General features: G+C 35.2%; 3 protein-coding genes across 3 annotated transcripts; 1 reads left to right on the plus strand and 2 right to left on the minus strand.

Annotated features, from left to right (window-relative positions):
- Nucleotides 1–1781: 1781 nt before the first annotated feature.
- Nucleotides 1782–5833, plus strand: LOC110794577 (protein-L-isoaspartate O-methyltransferase-like). The gene is made up of 4 exons (NM_001426437.1): nt 1782–2109; nt 3462–3738; nt 5013–5177; nt 5284–5833. Exons 1-4 carry the CDS (start codon nt 1906–1908, stop codon nt 5529–5531), a joined length of 894 nt encoding a protein of 297 aa, NP_001413366.1. The 5' UTR covers nt 1782–1905; the 3' UTR covers nt 5532–5833.
- A 593-nt stretch (nt 5834–6426) lies between these two features.
- LOC110794578 (28 kDa ribonucleoprotein, chloroplastic-like) lies at nt 6427–9232 on the minus strand. Its single transcript, NM_001426436.1, has 4 exons — nt 8568–9232; nt 8132–8233; nt 6918–7202; nt 6427–6797 (listed from the first exon to the last, which is right to left on the minus strand). The coding sequence occupies exons 1-4, from the start codon at nt 8997–8999 to the stop codon at nt 6735–6737; spliced, it is 882 nt and encodes a 293-aa protein (NP_001413365.1). The 5' UTR covers nt 9000–9232; the 3' UTR covers nt 6427–6734.
- Nucleotides 9233–10574: 1342 nt separating this feature from the next.
- Nucleotides 10575–15532, minus strand: LOC110794579 (probable galactinol--sucrose galactosyltransferase 2). The gene is made up of 15 exons (XM_021999554.2): nt 15247–15532; nt 14895–15105; nt 13976–14235; nt 13779–13869; nt 13617–13665; nt 13430–13521; nt 13111–13218; nt 12916–13032; nt 12413–12823; nt 12186–12327; nt 11861–11928; nt 11623–11757; nt 11315–11529; nt 11121–11209; nt 10575–11016 (listed from the first exon to the last, which is right to left on the minus strand). The coding sequence occupies exons 1-15, from the start codon at nt 15422–15424 to the stop codon at nt 10732–10734; spliced, it is 2451 nt and encodes an 816-aa protein (XP_021855246.2). The 5' UTR covers nt 15425–15532; the 3' UTR covers nt 10575–10731.
- Between the last annotated feature and the right edge of the window lie 5951 nt (nt 15533–21483).

A 21483-nucleotide genomic window follows, 5' to 3' on the forward strand; every position in this document is an offset into this window, starting at 1 on the left:
TATATATTAGCCGATGCAAATTAAAGTTATTTTGGATGGAGTAATATGTGGTTTTATTGATGATACCATTCAATAATATAGTAATTCTTTTCATTGGTTTTCCCTCTTTTCCTGTACTCAAGTTATCAAGCAACTGTTCGTTTTATTTTATTTGTAGGATATGATAACATGATAGTTTTCACCATATTAAATAGAAAAAGCAACTAAAGTTAAAGATGAAATTCCACCTATAATTTTTTAAACATTTTTTGTATTTGTTAAATTATTTAAGTATTGAGCTTTGAGCACATTTATCTTATGTCAAAAGTGGAAACTATTCATGATATTTAAGTATTTAACTACGACCTTTAATTTAAACGAATATTAATTTGTTAATACTCATATATTCAAAATCTACACACACACAAAAAAGCATTTCAAATTTGATGAACAAGGAATTAAGCAAAATTAATTAAATATTTGTGATACTAGATTATTGCATGTACTTATCCAATGCAATAAGTGCTTGTTTGGTTGAGTAAAAAATGGAAAATTGAAAAATTAAAAAAATTTGAAGATGAGGGAGTTGTTTGGTAAATTTAAATTTTCAAAAAAGAAGAAGTAAAATCATTGTTAGTCAAGAATTGAACACGACGTGAAACCGTTAATACTCGAGCTAATTTGGCATGAATTTTATACTAATAACATTATCCGAATACATCTCGAGTTCAATTTGAAATGCACCTGAGTTCGAGACTAACCGAGGTACAAACTTGAGACGCATCCGACTCAAACTTTACCCATACCCGAGGCTTGTCGAAATTTGACTCAAACTCATACTAATACGAACGAAAATTGACTCTGAACAAATTCTCACCCAACCCACACTTGACCCCAACGCGAAATAATTCGATACAAATATGTCTAAAATTGAAACGACTTAGACTCAATCCACAATTGAACCGGACTGTAATGACCTAAAATTAAACGGGCCCAAACTCAAAGCAATAAATAATCCATCACCACCGAAATTAAAAGCGATTTATAGTATCAACATGAATACATACAATGATACGGTATTATATTACTCATCTACTCGGTATAACCTATCTCAATCTCGGGCTGTTCCGAGTTAATCTAACTGATTGGGAATTTTTTCCAATCAAATGACATTTTCGTAAATAATTGATGCTTTTATTACGAAAATACCATTAAATGTGGGTTAAAGTACAATGACATGTCATCAAATATGGCCACATGTACGGTCATTATTGCATTTTCATAATACATCAACAACTATATAATATACAGTCGACAGCTCGCAATATACAATAAACTTCTACTAATAAACAATCCACAACTATAAATATACCGTTAATCACTTACCAATAAACAATATTGCATTTTAGTAATTCATCAAAAATTATAAAATATACAGTCAACGATAAGTAGTATACAATAAACACCGAAGAATATGCAGTCAATAAGTAAAAATATACAGTCAACACCTAGCATTATACCACCTACAATGTTCAAGCAAAATATTTACAAAAATGCCATCCAATCACTGAGATTAACTCGGAATTTCTCCTCAATCCCAACCGAATTGGCTAATTGGCTAATTGGCTAATTTGACATTTCTAACTGCATATATACCATTTTCGCAGTGAACCAAAATTTCTCCCACAACTCAATTACTCAAGTGGACTCATAGCCCACTTAAAAGAAGTGGACATGCTGACATGGGCTTTACTTAAGATAATCAGTCAATCATCTTATAAGTTTTAAGTTCTTAATCCAAAATAGAAACTTTCGGCTAATTTGTAAATGGATGATCCAGAATTCCAGAAATAGGAATAAAGCAGAGTAGCAGACCCAGAAAATTCCTTTGACTTTAAAAAAAAAAAAAAGGAAATAAGAAAAGAGATGCCATTACTTCCGTCTCCTATCCTGGCGTATCGTGCGCCTTATTTCAAGCACTTGACAAACTTCTCCTCCATTTTGCCACACCACCATCTTCCTCCTCTCCTGCTTCCACGTGTCCCCACCGCTTTCCTCCGGACTTTCTCTCTCTTTAACCCTTGCTCTCCTCTCTCCACCACGGGCAACTCTCTTCTCTCTCGCATGGAGGTTCTGTCTCTTAATTTCTTGCTTTTTTATTTATTCATTTGGGGTTATTTTAATTTATTTGTTTAAATTGTGTTTTTGTTCCTAGTTGTTTCAATATCCAGCTTGTTGATGGTAATATGGGTTCTTTGTAATTTGATCAAAAGTATCCACAAATAAATTGTTTATTTTGCTCTTAGTTTGACTCTTTTGATGATGATTCTGTCAAATTTTTGTTTTTAGGTAAGAAATGTGATCATAGTGGTTTGATTGTGTGGATATGGGTTGATTTTAATTACTCATAAGATGTTAATTTTTATTATTATGGTGGAAATGATAACTACCCCTTGGTTATTGACATTTGACAATTAAAACAAGTGCCTGACTAGGCTATTTTGTAAAAATTTCCATGCTTTTAGCCCAAATTGAAGTGTTCAAATCTCCATACCCATATTGGAGTGTCAAGGAGGTATTTGAGGTGAAATGAAGATGTGAATTGGTCTACATCACTGCTCTAAGTGGCTTCATATGCACCAAAAGGCTACTTAGATGCTGTATTTTTAGAAAAAAATAATGGATGTCCTGTAATTTGTGAAGGACTTGAATGTATTCAGTGGCTAATCATTCAAAGTTTATTCTTTTTACTGTTTGCAAAAGGTAGAGCTTTCAACAGATGATCTGAAAGCTTGGAAGGTTGGTGATTTTGTGGTTTCCTACAGATTTTTGTTGCTTCTAATAAGATTCTTGATTAGCAAGAGGAGATTTAGGTGCTTTGTTTGTCGTAATTGAGCTATTATGATTATTAGAGCTTTGAATAAACTCAGAGTAATGTTGATTAACCAAAAGTATTGAAGCTGGTATGTTTATGACAGAGTGTTGTTTTGGAATCTTTTGTTGGGGGTATGACTTCAAACTATCAGCATATCAACTGATGGATTTACCTGGGGTATTTCAGTCACTCAGACTTGGTTAATTTATGAAAATTTTACGTATTTTTGAGCCAGATGGAAATGCCAAGTGTCCATACTAATGTCGATTTGTCTAGCATCCAACACTAGGTTACTTGACGTGATATGAAGAGTCTGAGACTCGAGTTACATTGTTTGCATTGGAAATTGGCGCAAGAAGTACTATACTTGGACCAGCTACAAAGAGTACCTTTGTGTTAGTATATACATATGTTTTATTCTGATGATTTGGATTTTGGAGACAGCATAGGCATTTACAGATTTCCTACTTGGCTGCCTCTTAGAAAGTTTCTTTCAACTAGTTGCTAGTTATTTGCTTGTTGAGTTTGGTTAACCTTTGACTAATGTCCTTTCTTTGTTTGATGTTTTTAGTGTAACATTTATCTAGTTTTTGTGATTTATCTGCAGAAACCCTTTTCTGGTTCTGGAGGTGGCATGGCCAAAAGCAAAGCTATGGTGGAACAGTTGCGGCGTTGTGGAGTTTTTCACTCTGAGAAGGTTGCTGAAGTGATGGAAACCATTGATAGGGGTTTGTTTGTACCTGCTGGGACCCCGGCTTATATGGATAGCCCCATGCCAATAGGCCATAATGCCACCATATCAGCTCCTCATATGCATGCAATGTGCCTTGATCTTTTAAACGATAACTTGCAGCCTGGCATGCATGCTTTAGATGTTGGATCAGGTGATTTTCTTTATCTATGCTTGTTTATGGAGTCTCTCTTATTGCTATTTCAGTATATACTTTTTCAGTACAAGGTCATGAATGACAGGAATGATACTGACATGCTTGTGTGTCTGTTCTGCATGCAATGCCTCGTATGGTTTTCCATGCAATGCAATCTTCATGAGAAAGCAACATAATTTCTTTCATTTTCTCTACTACTCACTACTACGATGGTCATGGTTACACCTAGATTCCTAGAGATGTGGGTATGATTCATAATGATAATGAAGCACGGCAAATGCTAGCTATTAAAGATGCATTATTACGGACAATTGGACATTCCCTGAGACTTTTGACTAAGAATTACAAACTCATTCACTACTATTGTCTCAATTGATTACTTCATACTAGTCCTGCAGTTTTTAGGATCTTGTTAACATTTCTGCATTTTCTATATTTCTCCCATGCCCCTTGGAAGTAGACTTTGTAGAGACGAGAGAGAATTGGTGGTCACCAATTTTTTAATAGAAAGTGGTGTCATCATTGGTGTGGGAGTAGATGCATTAATGTGACAACTTTTATGGATATTTTTCTTCTGTTAAACCTTCCAAAGCCTTGAAGGCTTCTGCTATGCCTTTTTCATGTGACTTATTTATTTTCGCCTGAGAGAGCTTTTTCACAGAAGAGTAAAAGGAATAATTCTGGTTTCCCAACTTCTTCACCTTTTCCCAGTCTAATCACCCAAAGAATTCCTATGAGGGAAGGGAACAAGTTTTAATTGCGTCGAATCCATGCTCTCCGCAACCAGGAGGGCAATAATGTTTGTGTGATTGTTAAACTAAGGGTGCGTTCTATTCAACTGATTTTCACTTTTTTCTGAACTTATATTATCTGAACTTAACTGAACTTATTAAAACTTATCAAAACTTATTTTAGTTATAAGTTGTACTTGGCCCACCCTTATTTTTCCTGAACATATCTTAACTGAACTTATCTGAACTTAACTGAACTTATCTTAACTTATTTTCCCTGAAATAAGTGGAAATAAGGTGAACAGAACAGGGCCTAAGACGTGATGAAAGATTTTTTTTGCTTATGAAAGCAATTAAGTTGAATGAGCAAAACTAGGCTCAGTACTGATACCAAACAGCATATGATGAAGGGAAACCTTAGTGTTGGCCTATTTCAACTTTATTCATAAGAAATTGATTCAACAATATCAATGCCAAGTTATTAGCCTCACACCCTGTGCAAGTGAGTGACCTCGTTGGTATGGACTGCTTTACTCGCAGGCACAGGGTACTTGACTGCATGTTTTGCTGTGATGGTTGGATCCGAAGGTCGTGCAGTGGGTATAGAGCACATTCCTGAACTGGTGACTTGGTCAATTGAAAACATCAAAAAGAGTAAAGCTGCTTCTTTGCTAGAAGAGGGCTCCTTGTCAGTTCATGTTGGTGGTAAGATCTCAAACTGCTCACACATCTCCCTACAATTATACAATGTATGTTTCTTTCTTGCTTATTTATTCATATGTTACTCGTTCCGTGATATTATTGGTGACAGATGGAAGGCAAGGATATCCTGAGGATGCACCATATGATGCAATCCATGTTGGTGCAGCAGCACCAGAAATCCCAAAGGCGTTGATTGAGCAGCTGAAGCCCGGTGGACGGTTGGTGATACCAGTAGGAACCTTCTTCCAGGACTTGCAGGTTATTGACAAGAAGCAGGATGGCTCTCTTTCTGTCAGAACTGAAACTTCTGTGAGATATGTTCCACTGACTAGTCGGGAAGAGCAGTTGCGGGGTTAATTGAACTGCCTTTATCTATGTTCTATTTTGTGTATATTTAATGTTTTTTATTTTGTTTTTCATTTGCTGCGCGTTATCCATGAATTGGAAGCTTATAGCAGCATGTATTTTCCTCCCTTTTGTAAATATTTGACATCGTGGATGTAAAGTGTATCAAAGTTGGACACTGTACTTCATCAAAATGACGCTCCTTGTACTAGGCTAAAGTAAGCAGCAAGTGGATTGATTCGTTAAATTGTGGATGATACTAGAGGTACATAAAACAATGGCATTGGTTTTGAGAAATCAATTAGTTTTTTTTGCTTATTTTAGACAAATTATACATTCAGGCAGATCTTCAGTGGAGGAGCCAAAGCATCCTCATTTTTGTTGAGAGTTGCTTTTAGCCAAGATACATTACTAAAGGGGAAAAGAAGAAAAGAAAAAAAATGTTTCGTTGATTTTGTGCTTCCAAAATGTTTAGGATTCAAATATTCAAGGTTACTCTTAGGCGGGACACTAGCCGAACCGAGCCGAACTGTAACATAGCTTCGGTTAAATTTTACAGAGCAGATTTCGGAGATAAATAAAAACCTCAAAGACGAAGTTTTAAGATATTGCAGTAATCTTCTAACAGAGAGTAATCAGATAAAATTTTGGCTTAAAATTTTCAAAAGCATTATCTAAATTCATGAAACAAAAATCTACTAGGAAAGCAAAGGATTATATAATATACGTCCATGATTGATCCTAATGCAGTTTGAAATCTTTGGGCCAGTGGAGAAGAAATTAAGATTCATCTGAATAAACACATGCATTTCCCTTAAGAACCGGGGATCAAATGCTTGCGTCCCAGTATGATCAAACACTGCCCCAGGAAAAGGCAGGACCGGGAATTATAGGATTAACACTTTTATTCCAAATAAGAAACTTTCAATATACAGCTATATAGAAGCTATATCCAGTACAAACAACACAGATATGAAGAGGAGACAAGCTGCAGAACAAGTTTAGCAAATTTGCGTATATTGAAATATGAAATGAGTTTGATTACCATAATTGCAGCCATTGTAGGAACTAACTAAAATCACAACATTCTTTGGAACCGCCGGTGTCAAAATATGAGCTATTAATAGTCTCAACCAAAAGAGTGGGGGCAAAAAAAAAAAGGGGGAGAAAATTAACTAATACTATCAACCAGCAGAGTTGCGTTTATGGATTAAATCAAAAAGCACGCCTGGGTCTTTCTTCAGCAACATTTACCCTGACTGCCCTTCCATCCAAGGTCTGTCACAACAACGAACAACAATCAATGAGTAACCATACAAAAATAAATAGTATACGCATTAATCCCACATGAAATTCAGGAATTTATAAGCAGAGAATGAAACAGGCAGATTAAGTCACCTGTCCATCGAGAGCAGCAATGGCGTCATTAACCTCCGACTCAGAGGACATAGTGACAAAGCCAAATCCACGTGAACGACCAGTCTCCCTGTCAGAAACTACTCTGGCACTCACAACTTTGCCATGTTCACTAAATAGTTGCTCAAGGCGAGAGCTGTCCACATCCCATGGAAGGTTACCAACATACACTCTGCACGAAGGTTCAAAATCTCCTCGTGGAGCCCTTTCAGGGCGTGATCCCCTTGGAGCAGCCTTGTTTACTGTTAATTGCCTTCCATCCATATCCTATTACAAATAATAAAAGAGGTACAAGCATACTTGTAAATTCATTCAATAGCCTCAACCGATAAGTTTACTAAATACAATAATATACAAAGAAGATGTGCCAGTGAGTCGTGTTCTACACTAAGATGTTACTAGATGAAAGCTTCAAAAGGTATTAGTACATCAAGAATTAAATATTTGACATAACTCAAGCAACTAAAATACATCTACAAACATCCATTCAGTACAACTGCAGTCTAAGAGGAACTCGAATGTCCAGACAACAAAATCAATCAGCCTTTGAACCTTCCACATTTGAAAGCCTTACTACCCGTAAAACTCCAACATTGTTTCTTTACCTCAGTTGAGACTTACAAAGGACTCAAAGACCCCCTCAATTAATGCAGCTAGGTAAAATTGGAGGATAGACAGACAGTGGCACGAAGAAATATCTAGAAACTTACAAAGGACTGCCTAAGCACTGAACCTCTTTTGAGATTAATCGCAATGTCTAAACACTAAGACAGTAGCACCATACACAACTCCATCCGTTCTCTCACATGTTTTCCTATTCTTATCCTTAAGCTACAATTGCTTCCTAGTCTTTATCAATAAATTGCAATATGCACATGAACAGAATCATCCCCTATAAACTGATGACAAGCTGACAACATTTACCTAAGAATATGTTTATCAACCAACATCCCATCAAACATCACCAGCATTCACAACTATCTAACTTCCCATACATGAACTAAAACCATTTCATTAGAAATATCATCTAAGTATTATTTAACACTATTACAACAAATCAAGTAGCACTATATATGACCCTAAATTGTGTAAGCAAATACATCAACCACCGCAAAACCAGAATTACAGCCACGGTTCACAAAACACGAAAAATCGATAACATAAAGCACCAAACTTAAAGTAGAGACTAAACTTACATATCCATTCAACAACTCCACAGCCTTCTCAGCTTCTTCAACTGTACTCATGGTCACAAACCCAAAACCTCTACTCCTATCAGTCTCCCTGTTGTAAATCACCTACAAAAAAACAGGAAAAAATATTCTAATTATCAACAAAATCCATTAAAATTAACAAAATTGAAAACCCGGAACAATTTACTAAACAATTCCAAACCTTATCAACGAGGAAAAACCCAAATTTATCAACAAAATCCATAGACAATAAAAAAAATTGAAAACCCTAAACAATTACATTAACCAATTTCATAAAGTACTTCAGCAATTCCAAATTAATCAACAAAATCCATCAAAATTTAACAAAATTGCAAGCCCAAACCAAATAAATTAAACAATTTCAAACTTTAGCAATTGAAAAAACACAAAACCATAAACATGGAACAAAATTCTATACCTCAGCAATCTCAACAACACCAGCCGCATCAAAAATCCCAGCCAATTTCTCACTATCAACATCATAAGGCAAATTACCCACAAACAATTTAGCTTCTTCAGGAGGTTCAGAGAACCCTTGACCTCCTTCAACTCCACCTTCATCAGAAACTTGAGTTTCAGAACCCCAACTAACCGCTCCTTCTGGGTCAGACTCACCTTCAAGAACAGCATTTGTGGACCCCTCTTGCTCCCATTCTGAGGTTTGAGCAACACATGCAACAATTGTGGATTTTTGGAGAGAGAAAGAGAGCGAGAGGTTGTTGAGCTTGGTGGGTTTTACTGGGGTTGAGAAATACAAGGATTTAGGGTTGAAGATTGAAGGGGTATGAAGGGATGTAGTGAAGCAAGTTGGGGACATTGAGAGGGTTTTGAGAAGTGGGTTCGTCGCCATTTTTGGAGAGAGATTGAAGAAGAGATAGAATTGAGAGGCGAAAGAGAGAGAAAGAGAGAAGAGGAGAGGAAGTGAGGGTTTAAGGAGGTAAAGGATAAGGAGATTGGGATATTGGGAGGAAGGGTTTTTTGTGGGAGGATTTTGCAAAGACTAGAAACAAAATTACAACGAAGCACTTTACCAAATTGGAGAAATTTTAGATTTGGTGAAAAAAATCAATGGTCATATCACCTATGGCAGGTTTGGATGGCTTGGATGGAGTTTTTAGAGTTGAGATATGGTTGGGTTGATGCAAGTGCCTATTTTTTTCTTTGGGTAATTTGTAAATGATGCAATTGACCTAGTGACTATTCCGTAGTAGTGAGTTGCAATCGGAATATGAAAAATACGTGGATCCACATGATGGTTTTATATTGAGTTTGGTGTCTAAGGTCTCGAGAATAAATATGAGTCATTCCTTCTCATTCATCATATTCATAATTAGCATAATGCGCAGAATTGCTGATAAATGAGGAAAATGATATTCTATAATATGACAAACGTACGTGTGAATAATTTTTACTAATATTTTTTTTTTTTGGTGTTACCACTCGATTCAACCTTAGAACTAATACGGATTCGGAACGAGTTCTGGATGAATAAGTTTCAGCCCCCTCCTAATTATTGTTGCGGGGGATCGAACACGGGTTCCTCCCTACCAAGTTCACCCTCAATTACCACCGAACCAACAAGCAATTGGTTTAATAGATTTTACTATAAACTCACAACGCACTAGAATTGCTTTATACGGAAAACTGTCAACTTGCGAGTTGTGACATGTAAAGTCTCCCTATTAAAATTGACTCATATGTGTTTACTTAGATGGAATAGCTAGATATAGTTAAATTCAATTTCGATTTGAACCAAATCTATCATTTCGACCAGATATGAAAACTAATATGAACAAATTTGACTAATTTATATATTATTTGATCATAAATACATAATATGTAATGACTCATCTCTCAAAATAACCGGAAATGAATAAAAATGCATCAAAAACTCATGATTAATAGTTTACCATCTTATGATTATTAAGACGGAATCCCATCAAGCTTGTATATGGGTGGGGTGGGGGAATTTAGTTTACCACCTTTCAAATTTCACTTAAAATCTTTAATGGTTGAGGCAATGAGGTATGACCAAAATAGTAGCTTCATTTCTCAAATTTTCTCTTTAAATGAAAAAAAACAACGTAGCTCTAAACACCAAACGTACTACAACTCCAAATCTATAATAATAAAATAGATCTATTTTAACATCGAGAGAATGATATTACATGTTTGTGAAGTGTGATCCTATCAAACGATATAAATGGATTAGTTTCGATATGGGTGAATGTTTACCTGCATCCATTGTACATCCATCACCGACGTTCGTCCCACCATCATATGCATCAAGTGAAACGGGTGGAACTAGTAATTAGTGGGTGGTTTTATTGTTTGGGTAGGTACGTTTGGATTTAGGAATGACTATCATGACTTATGAGGGGTCTCTAAACACTATTTTGACCAACTTAAAATAAAAAATAAAAAATAAAAAATTAATGTGTTATTGAAAGAGCAAAAACACAAGCATTCAGATTTCAGTAAACAAATTAAGCAAATTGAAATCCAGACATTACATTATACACCACCACACACAAGTTTAATAACCTGGAATGTCCAAACAAATGGAAAAATTTCCCTCATTTTCAATACACAAATTCAATATTTTTAAGTTGGCATCCCCCTTCTAGCATCATAGTCAGTAATCCATCTTCTTGACTGTATGTAAATTCTTCTTTCTTCGTATTGTCAACGGTACAATACCTTGGTTTTGTGCTCGAATACGCTCCAAATCGGCCACAACCATGCACTTTGATTTTAGCAATGCATCCATCTGGGCCTATAGCTGAACTCAGAGCATCCACAGCTCCGCCAGAATTATACATGTCAAGTAATCCGATAGGAGCAAATTCAACAGCTTCATCACATACCTAATCATATCAAACAATTAGAAGTTGCCACACTTGGAAACAAGAAATGAAAATAGATGATGGAAACTTTCTTAGGAGTTGAGGTATATATGCTGTTAACCAACCATTATAGGACAGATTGTATACAATTCACATGTAAGAATACCCAAGGATACTTCCATTTTTCCATTATTCGGAACTTTGGTAAGGGTTCCTGCAATGTATTTAGTGATTGATTAGTTAATGAGAAATTAATGAAATATATTAAGAGTAAAAGGCTCATTAACCTAGACTGCTAGATTTTACTGCAGAAGTTTACCAGAATTGAAAGCATAAACTGCACAATGTCCATGCCAATTATCACCGGCAACCTCTTCAAGGAATTCGACATCATTGGGACTGACTTGGCCTGAAATAACTTCAGGAACTATAGTATCAACAGAACTGTCTTTCAATGGCCAATTCCCTGCTCCTTGGCAGTTAAACACACCGATAATGCCAGATAACTTGTTCAAGTTCCAGATCTTCATTAAACTATCAAGCACCCAGAAATAATATGGAGGAATTAAAACAGACTTCAAGTTATTCATGCAAATTTGGGTTAGTTTTTAAGAGAGAATGTTCTACCTTTTTCCATCCATTACAGGATCTTTGAATAAGCAGTCTCGAGTAGGCCGACCAGCATATCTGGCTCTCAGGATTGAACCATCAGGTAACACAAGCTTGTTAAGAACTTTGAAATCATGATTTCCTGGCTTATCACTGCAGTTCAGCAATAGCTTAATCATTTTTCTTTCGTTGCACGATAGTTGAGAGCCATAGAAAAAGAAAAGAAAAATCAACGAGTAATTGATAAGAGTTTCACCTAACATATACTGCACAGCCACCTATTGCTCGGGAAGCAGCATGAAAGTCTGCAGTATCATGTTTGCTCTATAAAGTTTTCAACAACAAAAATGGAGAAAAAATTCAGCTGAGCAGATAATGAACTTCACCAAGGTAATATGACTACTAAGCCCAGACAAGTTTGGTTACTTTTTCTTCAAAGTGTGACACCATTGTCAGAGGTTGCTGAACGGCTAGAGGACATAAAACCCATGACAATAACTACTTAACTGTAATCTAGGATGCAAAAAAGAGGACTTTTCACGTAATAACTCAACAACACCATACTTTAAAGGAGTACTTACATGGAACATGTCCCAATCAGGAACCACTATTTCTCCTAGAAGGAGACTGTTAAAAGATACAGATGCAATATGCAGTGTCTGAAGTGTAGGCTCGTGAGGCATGAAATCCTCTGATGCTCTAGCAACTGCACTCTTCTTTGAACTGTCCAGCAAAAATCCAATCAGAAGCTACTTTAAACAGATCAAACAAACCAAGGCTATCTTCGACAAAATAAAATCCTGCAAACCTGAATATGGAATCCGAATTGTGACTCATGCAAGAAATGAGATTATTGTTCTTGAAGTTTTTTGCAACAGACTCCTCGAGTGCTTTCTGGTGAAGTCCAGTCAAATGAACTCGACCACCATAACCAGAACCAATTGTTTCAACTACATTCTGAATATCCACTTTGACACCATCCACATCAATGCTGGCAAGATAACTATGGTAGTCGTTGTAGAAATCATTTATTTTATCTGGATCAATAGCTCCAATTCCATATCTCTCAATGCTGTCCATTGCAACATCTCTAAGATTTCCTACATTACCTGGTGACTGAACAGGATATACAACCTTAGGATTGTATTTCTTCAGTGATTCAGATGATGGAAGGAGCCCTCCCCAGTATCCAACAAGAGCATGCCACATGTAAACATATCTATATTATCCAAACACATCTCCCTTAGCCTTGCTGTATTTTACAATCTAAAAGACAAAAGTAATCACGGAAACATATGCAAAGGGCATTACTTCAAACCATATTTCTCTTTGATAAATTTGATGAACTCGGGCAGGGTGGTATAGTCATCTGAGCTAAGACTTTGAAATTTCTCGTTTTCCTTAATACTCCTTAATCGTATAGCAAATCTATCAAATACGAAAACAGAAAGATGTTAGTATGTTTAAAGGAGTACACTCAAAATCCTTAGTATAAAAACAACTTACTGTGTCCCTTCAATGTGCTCTTCACCTTCTTTCCGGAATTCATTATAAGTGTCCTGCCATCCATCATCAATAATCAAGAACCTCGGCACACAACCTCCTTGTGCAAAACTGTAGTGCAGAAAGAATATCAAGTCGTGTTAGATGAAATGCACAATGCAGCAGTCGACACCAAGGAGGATAGACTGATAAAGATGGGGTGACAACCTGTTAACAACTGCTGAATATATCCCCTAATGTAGATAGTTACTAATCAATTGCAAAGGCCCTTTGTAACTGTCACAAAACAACAAAGTTCTTCTGACATTTGTGACTTGAATACCTTTCAAGACCGGCTCTGATTCCTTCTGGATTGACATCTTGATAGAAAGCATCCCAGGTGCACCATCCAAACCAGTCTAAATGTGCAGGCATCTGCTAGTAATCAAACACTATACCTATCAAAAACGTGTCCCATTTTGCAGAAAATAATCAGACAGATATACAGAACTCATGGCCTTCTGCTTTACCTTCTTATTTTCTATGTGACTGAATGTCCCTTTATGTTCAGCCAGTATCCTACACCAAGACAGAGAAAACACTTAGTAATTAGTATCCTCTTCCTCAAAAGTCATAAAAGTTTCCTAGCTACTTCTACGTTATGATATGTAAACTGTCAAAACCAAGCATACTTGATCGAATTCTTCATTAGCTCATACGGGTTCTCCCCCGAGTTTATAAACACTGATTCTGACACATGGGTGGTCTGAACATCAGGATCTCCTGAATCAAAATGCAGAACCAAGAAAACAATCAGAATAAGACAACAAACACATTATCACCATACAAAGACTTGAATCCCTTCTCGAGTTTGAACACATCAACTGACCACTTTCAACACAAAATTGTAGCTCATTTGTTGCAGTCCCCTGCAAGCTTGCTCGAAAAGCTCCCTCCAAAACAGGCAACACCAAAATGTAGAAGGTACCATCAGTAGTTGGCTCAGTAACCTCATCTAGGAGTCCAAATTCTTTTTTAGCTTCCAACAGCAACATTTGTGTTTCAACTTGTACTTCACTTCCAGAATTCCCAACTCTAGGTATCATCCACCATATCTTAAATCTAAAAAGTGATAGAAAATTGTATCCCCTGCAACACCCATTCATACTTTCATATCATTACCAATTTATAAAAAAATTACTAGTTCGCCTAAGGTTGGATACATCTAAACCTCCTCGAGTCCTCTCAGTTCGATATATTTTAGATCGTTTGGTTTGTAATGGAGGGTAAAACTATTTTCCATAGGAGTAAAATTACTCTGCAATGATGAAAAACCATTTTCCCATGGAGGAAAAACTATTTTCCTTCCTTTTCTATATCTCTCTTGTACAATCCTCTCATTGTCCGCTTACTTTCCTTTTCGTTTCCCTTTCCTTTAATTTTTTTCTTATGTGAAACCAAACAACGGAAAACTAATTTTAAAATTGGAGAACCCATTTTAAATTATTTTCCATTAAAATTATTTTAAATTAAAAATATTTAATATTTTATTCCAAACCTAACAGAGTTTAAAATCTTAAATAGCAAACGTACCAGACATCAACAATCTATATTTGGCTACACATTTCATTTAATGTATCCCCGCAAAAAAGCAAATTTTAAAAAAATTACACTAATTCGTCACTATTAAATTCGAGCTTAGGGATTATTAGATTCGGACAAAATAAAATATTTTGACAAGCGAATCTAATTTATTTTTCTACTCCGTATTAAGCAAGCAAACAAAAGGAGGAAAGAAATGAACTAACTCAAGGACGCCAAGGGAGAAGACATGGCGGGAGCTGGAAGTGGGTGAGGTGGCACCGATAAAAGCGGAGCCAAACGGCGCCGGAGAAACGACAACATTTAGGGGAACTTGGGTGAAAACAACCTTGCCGTTGACCAACAAACACCCATCTTGGCTAATGCTGGTGGTTGACATGGTTGTGATTGTCATTTCTCTTGGATTTCTCTCTCCAACTACAACGCGTTAAATATGAATCTTCTTCTTAGAAATAATAGAATATAATAATAAAATTACCAGATCTAAAATCAATTAAAAAATTAAAAAATAATCAGAGTATACTATTGATATTTCTTCTTGAAGGAAGTTTGACTGACCTTTGCAGGTAATGGAGTTGGGACATGAAACGAGACGAGAAGATCGAAGGTTCCAGAGGTGACGTGGAATGTTGAACGCCCAAATTCCAGGATGTTCGAATGAATCATTGCTCAGCTGTCGATGACGTGGATAATTGAACAACTTCGTGAGTTTGAGCCCTTCCCTAATAAGTAGCATTTGACCGGTGTTAGGACTTAGGAATATATGATCTCCCCCTTTTCTGCAATTATCAATAACTTATCATGAATCAATTTCAGCCGTGGTGTTACTCCGTCTGTCCATTCTTGTTTGCGTCGAAAACATTATTCACTCTGTCCCTTAATACTCGTACCGTTTTGACTTTTTACACTATTTACCTAATTCACTTTGAGCCTATTTAATTTCTAGTATATGATAACAAATGCTAGTATATAATATATTATTGGCTTCATAATAATATATATTTTCAAAATATTAATACTTTATAAGTTTTTATAATATGTAGTTAAAGATATTGGTAGTCAAATTTATACATTGATAAACGTGTCCAGTCAAAACGGTGCGAGTATTAAGGGACGGAGGGAGTATATCTTTGGGGTAAATGAAATATTTTTCCAGTTGCTCTCTCTTCTTATAGGTCCACTTTATAAACTCATACGGAGTATATATATTTTATATCAAATTTTTAATAAAGTGAATTTTAATTATGGACAATTAAAGCACCAATTCTTAAATGGACTTGATCCACACTTTATTTATCGTGGACCATGCCTTAAAATAAATGCACCAACTTGTTCCTAATATATTTTGGCATTTTATTAGGATTATTATGAAAAAAAAATATCAACTTAGTGTCGTTGATACATGTTGTGCTTGAATAATGTGATTTTAGCCACAATTCGCTTTTAAAAACATAGGGTTACTATGCTTCAAAAAATGGTTACTATATCTAAGAATGTTGGTATTTAATTTATTATAGTAACTATATGAACAATAAATGTCACTATGAGTGTAAAAATGTGCTAGAAAAAAATATTGATTTTGGGTCCACACTAATATTATTCTGGACCAGATCCACGCAAGAATAATCCCAATTAAAGAGAGATGGGGAGATTATTAAATTAGACACCCATTTTTTATGGCCTGTTTCATTTGAATTTTTTTTGGTAATATATCAAAATGCCTCCTTGAATCGTTAATATCTCCAATTACACACTAAAAAAGGTAACTAGTTGATATTTTAAAGTATACATGTTAAAACTAATCTAACTAGATTGTATTATTTCTTATTCAATTCATATATCTAGATTGATGAAATTTGTGGGGAAGTTTGTCAAGTGCAACCATTTAAGGCACTCGGTTTGCAAATTTAGCAGCATTAATATCATACAAAATCACAAAATTAACCAATTTCAATCATTAATTATCTCACAAAATCACGAAATTAACAAGTATCCAAACTCAAATCTAAAGACGAACAAAATAAACCCGATAAAACCCCCCAAAAAATGGACCAGTCGACAAACAATACTACATATTACTCATTATTCTTATAATTTACTTTTGATTTATTTTATTAGTTTGAATAGTCAACCCCGAGTTAAAGGTGAGTTAAACTACCATAAATCTAACCTCAGGTCCTAATTATTGACCAAAAAAGTAAGGTTCCAATTAGTGATTTTTTGTAAAACTTAGACCGCAATAATGGGAATAACTCACATTTTTTAGGCTGGTATTTGCAAAAATTATAAATTTAAATAGCTGAAATTTGCATAATGGATATTTTAAATGTCTGCAATTGGCAAATTTTCCAATTTGTGGTAAAAAAAATTAAAGTCTGACCCAATAAAGTACAATGGACATTTTTTTAGAGACGAAGGAAGTACAAAGTATATTGTAATATTGTATTCGAATTAGAACTGTCAAAATAGGTCATTGGGTTGGGTCCGGGTCGGGTCATCTCGGGTCTTGGGTCATGATCAGGTCGGGTTGTGTAGGGTCACTTTATCACTCAGGTGCAGGTCGGGTTCGGTCATGTTGGTTTTCGGTCGGGTCATGTCATGGTTTTTTTTCCATTTCGGGTACAAGTCAGGTTTGGGTCGAGTCAAGTTCGGTTCGGGTTCAATTTTGGGTTTGTGTCTTATATAGTCGGGTTTGAATCGGTTAATCTCGGGTTTGGGGTTAAGTATGTTCGGATCAGATACCTTTTTGGGTCGGTTGAAATTCAGGTCGGATTCACTCTCGCACATAGGTTAAGATCGAGTCAATATCTGATTTAGTCATCATAAAACATTCAAGCGTAAAATATTTACTCCACAGGTCAAGTCATAACAGGTTATGTGGTAAAAATCGAGTTAAGGTCATTGTCGGGTATCGAATCGGGTTTGGATCATTATTCAATCGGGTCAGTTCGGTTATCAGTTACTACCTCCGTTTCAAAAAGATCTTTACAGTTACTATTTGCACGGACTCCAATGCAATATTTAACTACTAATATATCCAATTTCGTTTGTGAAAAAATTATAAAAATTTGATATTCTGAAAATACATCCCGAGACCAATCTAACAAGATTTTACATGTAACCTTTTGATGTATATAATGGTGAGAATTTACGGTCAAAGTTTTTATACTTTGGACACATTTTCCAAAGCGTAAAGAATTTTCTGAAACGGAGGTAGTATCTTTCGGCTGGGTTCGGGTTTGGGTCATACAACGGGTCGGGTTAGAATCAGTTATCGGGTTTCGGGATACCTGTTTTACAAAAATTTCGGGTTATTATCGGTTACGAGTTTGGTCGGTTCAGGTCAGGTTTAATTTCAGGTCGGGTCAGTTTTTAACTGCTCTAATTCGAATAGATAATGTGTGGAATATATCTAAGATTGTTTTCTATTACGCCCAATCATGTCATTTGATTATGGTAGTTAGTTTATTATAATATATATTATACACCTTTCGGGTTGTTAGATCTTTAAACTCTTCAAGTATTAATTAGATATTAGTTTTCCATAAAAAAAAATAGCCATTAAAAAAAGATAGATTTAGATAAGATATACCTTTTCCATAATTTTTCAACTTACTTGAGCCAGTTAATTTGCACTTAAACACTACTCCTCAAACAATTGTTCATCGTGACTTAAAATAAAATAAAAATAAAATAAAATAAGGGGGGTAAGAGACTAATATATGCATCAATAAGCGTGAGCAAGAATTTGAGCTTAGATTTTGGGTACCACCCCTGAACACTTAGCAATCCACTAGTAGATTAGTAGACAAACTAGACAACACTAGCCCTATTTTATCTAAGCTCTAAAGTCCTAATTAAACTCTAAAGTCCTAAACCAACTATGAGTCTATGAGTATGTAATTTATTAATTATTAGGACTAGGAATCTTTATATATATCAACGATTGTACTTAAGTTTTTATTTATTTATTTATTTAAGTTTGTGATCATAGTAGAAAAAAACATTATTTTCGTTATTGATATACATGCAGTTTCCTTTTCGTTGCACAAACAATGGCTCTCGTACCCGTCAAGAAAAACCCGATGACCCTTTTCAGCGATCTATTATCCCGGCTGATACCGCCGCCTAAAATCCGGTGGTTGGAGGAGCTAAGAATCCAAATCCTCTTCGCTGAGAATTTCATGACGACCGAAGAGAAGAAGTCAAGAACAAATATGATGAACAAGAAACCAACGGAGCTACCGCGATTTTACGTAAGAACCATGATACGAGGACAGAATTTGCGTATGAGCCAAAGGACAAACAAAATCCAAGTGATTAGGGCTGATGATGGGTCGTATTGCGTTAAGTGGAATTATCCAATGACGTTTAAGATTTGTATTCAAAGTCTTTTTCAAAACCCTACACTCCAGTTTCGTGTCTTCCAAGTTAAAAGGAATATGCCGGACCAGGAAATCGGAGTGGCTAGTGTGCCGTTGTATGAATTATACAGTCTTAAGGCACCTCAGTCGTCTCAAATGCGCCTTAAAATTATGGTGGACGGAAAATTGAACAAGGGTGTTCTTTGTGTTACCAAGGTGATCAATTAATGAATTACTCCACAAAGGATTTTAAAGTTTGTGATTTGATCCAATTAATATTTTTTTGGGTCGATTTTGAGTTATTTGTGATTATTCAAGTGTTAATATTGCGCAAGTTATGTTTTCTTTTTTTACGTAAAAAAAAATTGATAGGGTATAACCTAGATCCATTCATTCTTCTAGGTCTCCTTTATCTTCCGATTTTCTAGGTGTCCTTAATTTCTAGTCTTTGATCCCACAATTAATTAATTCACAATATTATACTTTATGTGAATGTTTGGAGGGGAATTTGTTTAATCAAGGGTGAAGATGTTAAGCGAACGTGTTTATGATATTGGAGGGAATTTTATGTGAAGATTCTATTATTATGTATGAACATGTATTGCTTTAATTTGTTTATGATATTTTGATGTTATGAAACATTATATTTGTTGGCCAAATGTCTCATTTTTAGTACAAATTTTTAATTCAAGGTAATTTCGGAAACACAAATTCTTATTTACAATGGGTGTACAATAAATATTGTTCACCGGAGTAAAAGTTAGCTCAAAATGCTATGATCAGCTCTCAGCACAGTGTGAGCTCATAATACAATATAGGAATCAGTTGATTTCCTCTAAATTCTCCCAAATTGATTTGAGTTTCTACATGGTATCAGAGCAATAATCTCTGATTTGAGATTGAGGTTTGCTCATTCTGAGATAAATTCGATATGTTTTTTCAAATCAAAGCTGAGAGTATCTGTTTTACAGAAATTTTATTGCGAAATTTTCTTGCAATTCACAAGTGTGATTGCGAAATTTCTTGCGATAGTTGAGATCTTCTTCGACGATTGTTCAAAATTCTTTGTTTGTTCGAGTGATTTGATCATCAGAGATGGCATTTCAAGATTCTGAAAGCAATAATTCACATAACAACAACAACAATGGAGGTAACACTGATAATTGTGATCCGTTTTTCATTGCTAATTCAGATAATCCTACTTCTTCCTTAGTTGCTGCTGTGTTTACTGGTACAAATTTTATGAGATGGAGTAGAAATGTTAAACGTGCTTTGGTAGCTAAGAACAAAGAAGGATTTGTCAGTGGTGAGATAACAAAACCTGCTGTAAATCATAAAGATTACATGAAATGGAAACGTGCTGATTTCATGGTGGTTAGCTGGATTTTAAGTTCCATGAATCATGAACTAGCAGATGATTTTGGTTAAGTTAAGCATATATATGTAAAAGTTATCTATTTTTCAGTGATAACTTTTTCATTTTAGTAAAACTTATTTCTTCAAACTAACTAATAATGTATAAAATTAATCATTTAACCCTTTAAAATATTTATCTATCAAATTTTTTTTACTAATATAAAAGTTCTAGGTTAAAGTTACAAAAAAAGGGGGTTAAAGTTATCTAGGTGTAGAATAAATTTATTGTACACCTTGTGCACACAAGACCTTTTATTTCTGAAAAATCAAACTAATAAGGTATTACTTCACAAAGTGACCTAGAAAAAAGAAAAGGATACTTTTTGACAATTCATTCACAAACTAAACAAATAAAAAACAACAATAGAGGAGAGGGAAGTAGGCAGTAGCAATTGGCCGACCGCCCAAGCCAGCCCACCCCGGTGCTTTCATCGATGCTTGATCTAACATGTAAGTCATTTTGAGCCAAAAGGAAATCTAGGGACTTAGTAATGGACTTACATCAGATCGATCAACCCATTGTGAAAGCCGCTAAACGTATTACTTGTTTTAATTTATTAGTAAAACCATTAATGACAATAGCAGTCGCTCTACTATTAAAATTTTATTTAAATAAAAAAAGGGATTTATTTTGCCTTTTAACAATAGCACGGGAAAGGAGTACCATTAGCGTAGGTTGTTGGAGAAGATCATTCTCCCTTGTCGTTGAGATATTTTCTCGTTTGGGGGGAAGCTTGGTGACAAAGTTGTCCACTCCGACCAGCAGATAACATAATATGATAATAACATATAGTAATATGTTATACATATTGAGTGCATGAAGACACAATTTGCTATCAGAGTATCACATGTTGGCGAATGAAATAGTATCACATATTCACATGTTGCTGCATTTTGTTCCAAAAATAAAAGAGCATCTAGTATTCCTTTTGATTGGTTCTATACGGAGTATATGTCACCAATATTGTTGTAATGAGACTTTTCCTATTTTTTACACACTGTTGTGTTGTTGAGA

The sequence above is a fragment of the Spinacia oleracea genome, chromosome 1 (assembly GCF_020520425.1).
Source record: "Spinacia oleracea cultivar Varoflay chromosome 1, BTI_SOV_V1, whole genome shotgun sequence".
Taxonomy (NCBI): Eukaryota; Viridiplantae; Streptophyta; class Magnoliopsida; order Caryophyllales; family Amaranthaceae; genus Spinacia; species Spinacia oleracea.

Excerpts from the sequence above, each read along its gene's own strand:
- LOC110794579 (XM_021999554.2), bottom strand. The coding sequence starts at position 15,424 with ATGCTACTTATTAGGGAAGGGCTCAAACTCACGAAGTTGTTCAATTAT. Across the intron at positions 13,522-13,616 it reads GTCACATAGAAAATAAGAAG|ATGCCTGCACATTTAGACTG; the intron begins GTAAAGCAGAAG and ends GATTACTAGCAG. Across the intron at positions 11,530-11,622 it reads CCTGTAATGGATGGAAAAAG|TTTAATGAAGATCTGGAACT; the intron begins GTAGAACATTCT and ends GGTGCTTGATAG.
- LOC110794577 (NM_001426437.1), top strand. The coding sequence starts at position 1,906 with ATGCCATTACTTCCGTCTCCTATCCTGGCGTATCGTGCGCCTTATTTC. Across the intron at positions 2,110-3,461 it reads CTCTTCTCTCTCGCATGGAG|AAACCCTTTTCTGGTTCTGG; the intron begins GTTCTGTCTCTT and ends ATTTATCTGCAG. Across the intron at positions 5,178-5,283 it reads CTTGTCAGTTCATGTTGGTG|ATGGAAGGCAAGGATATCCT; the intron begins GTAAGATCTCAA and ends TATTGGTGACAG.
- LOC110794578 (NM_001426436.1), bottom strand. The coding sequence starts at position 8,999 with ATGGCGACGAACCCACTTCTCAAAACCCTCTCAATGTCCCCAACTTGC. Across the intron at positions 8,234-8,567 it reads GTGTTGTTGAGATTGCTGAG|GTGATTTACAACAGGGAGAC; the intron begins GTATAGAATTTT and ends GTTTTTTTGTAG. Across the intron at positions 7,203-8,131 it reads TGGAGTTGTTGAATGGATAT|GATATGGATGGAAGGCAATT; the intron begins GTAAGTTTAGTC and ends TATTTGTAATAG.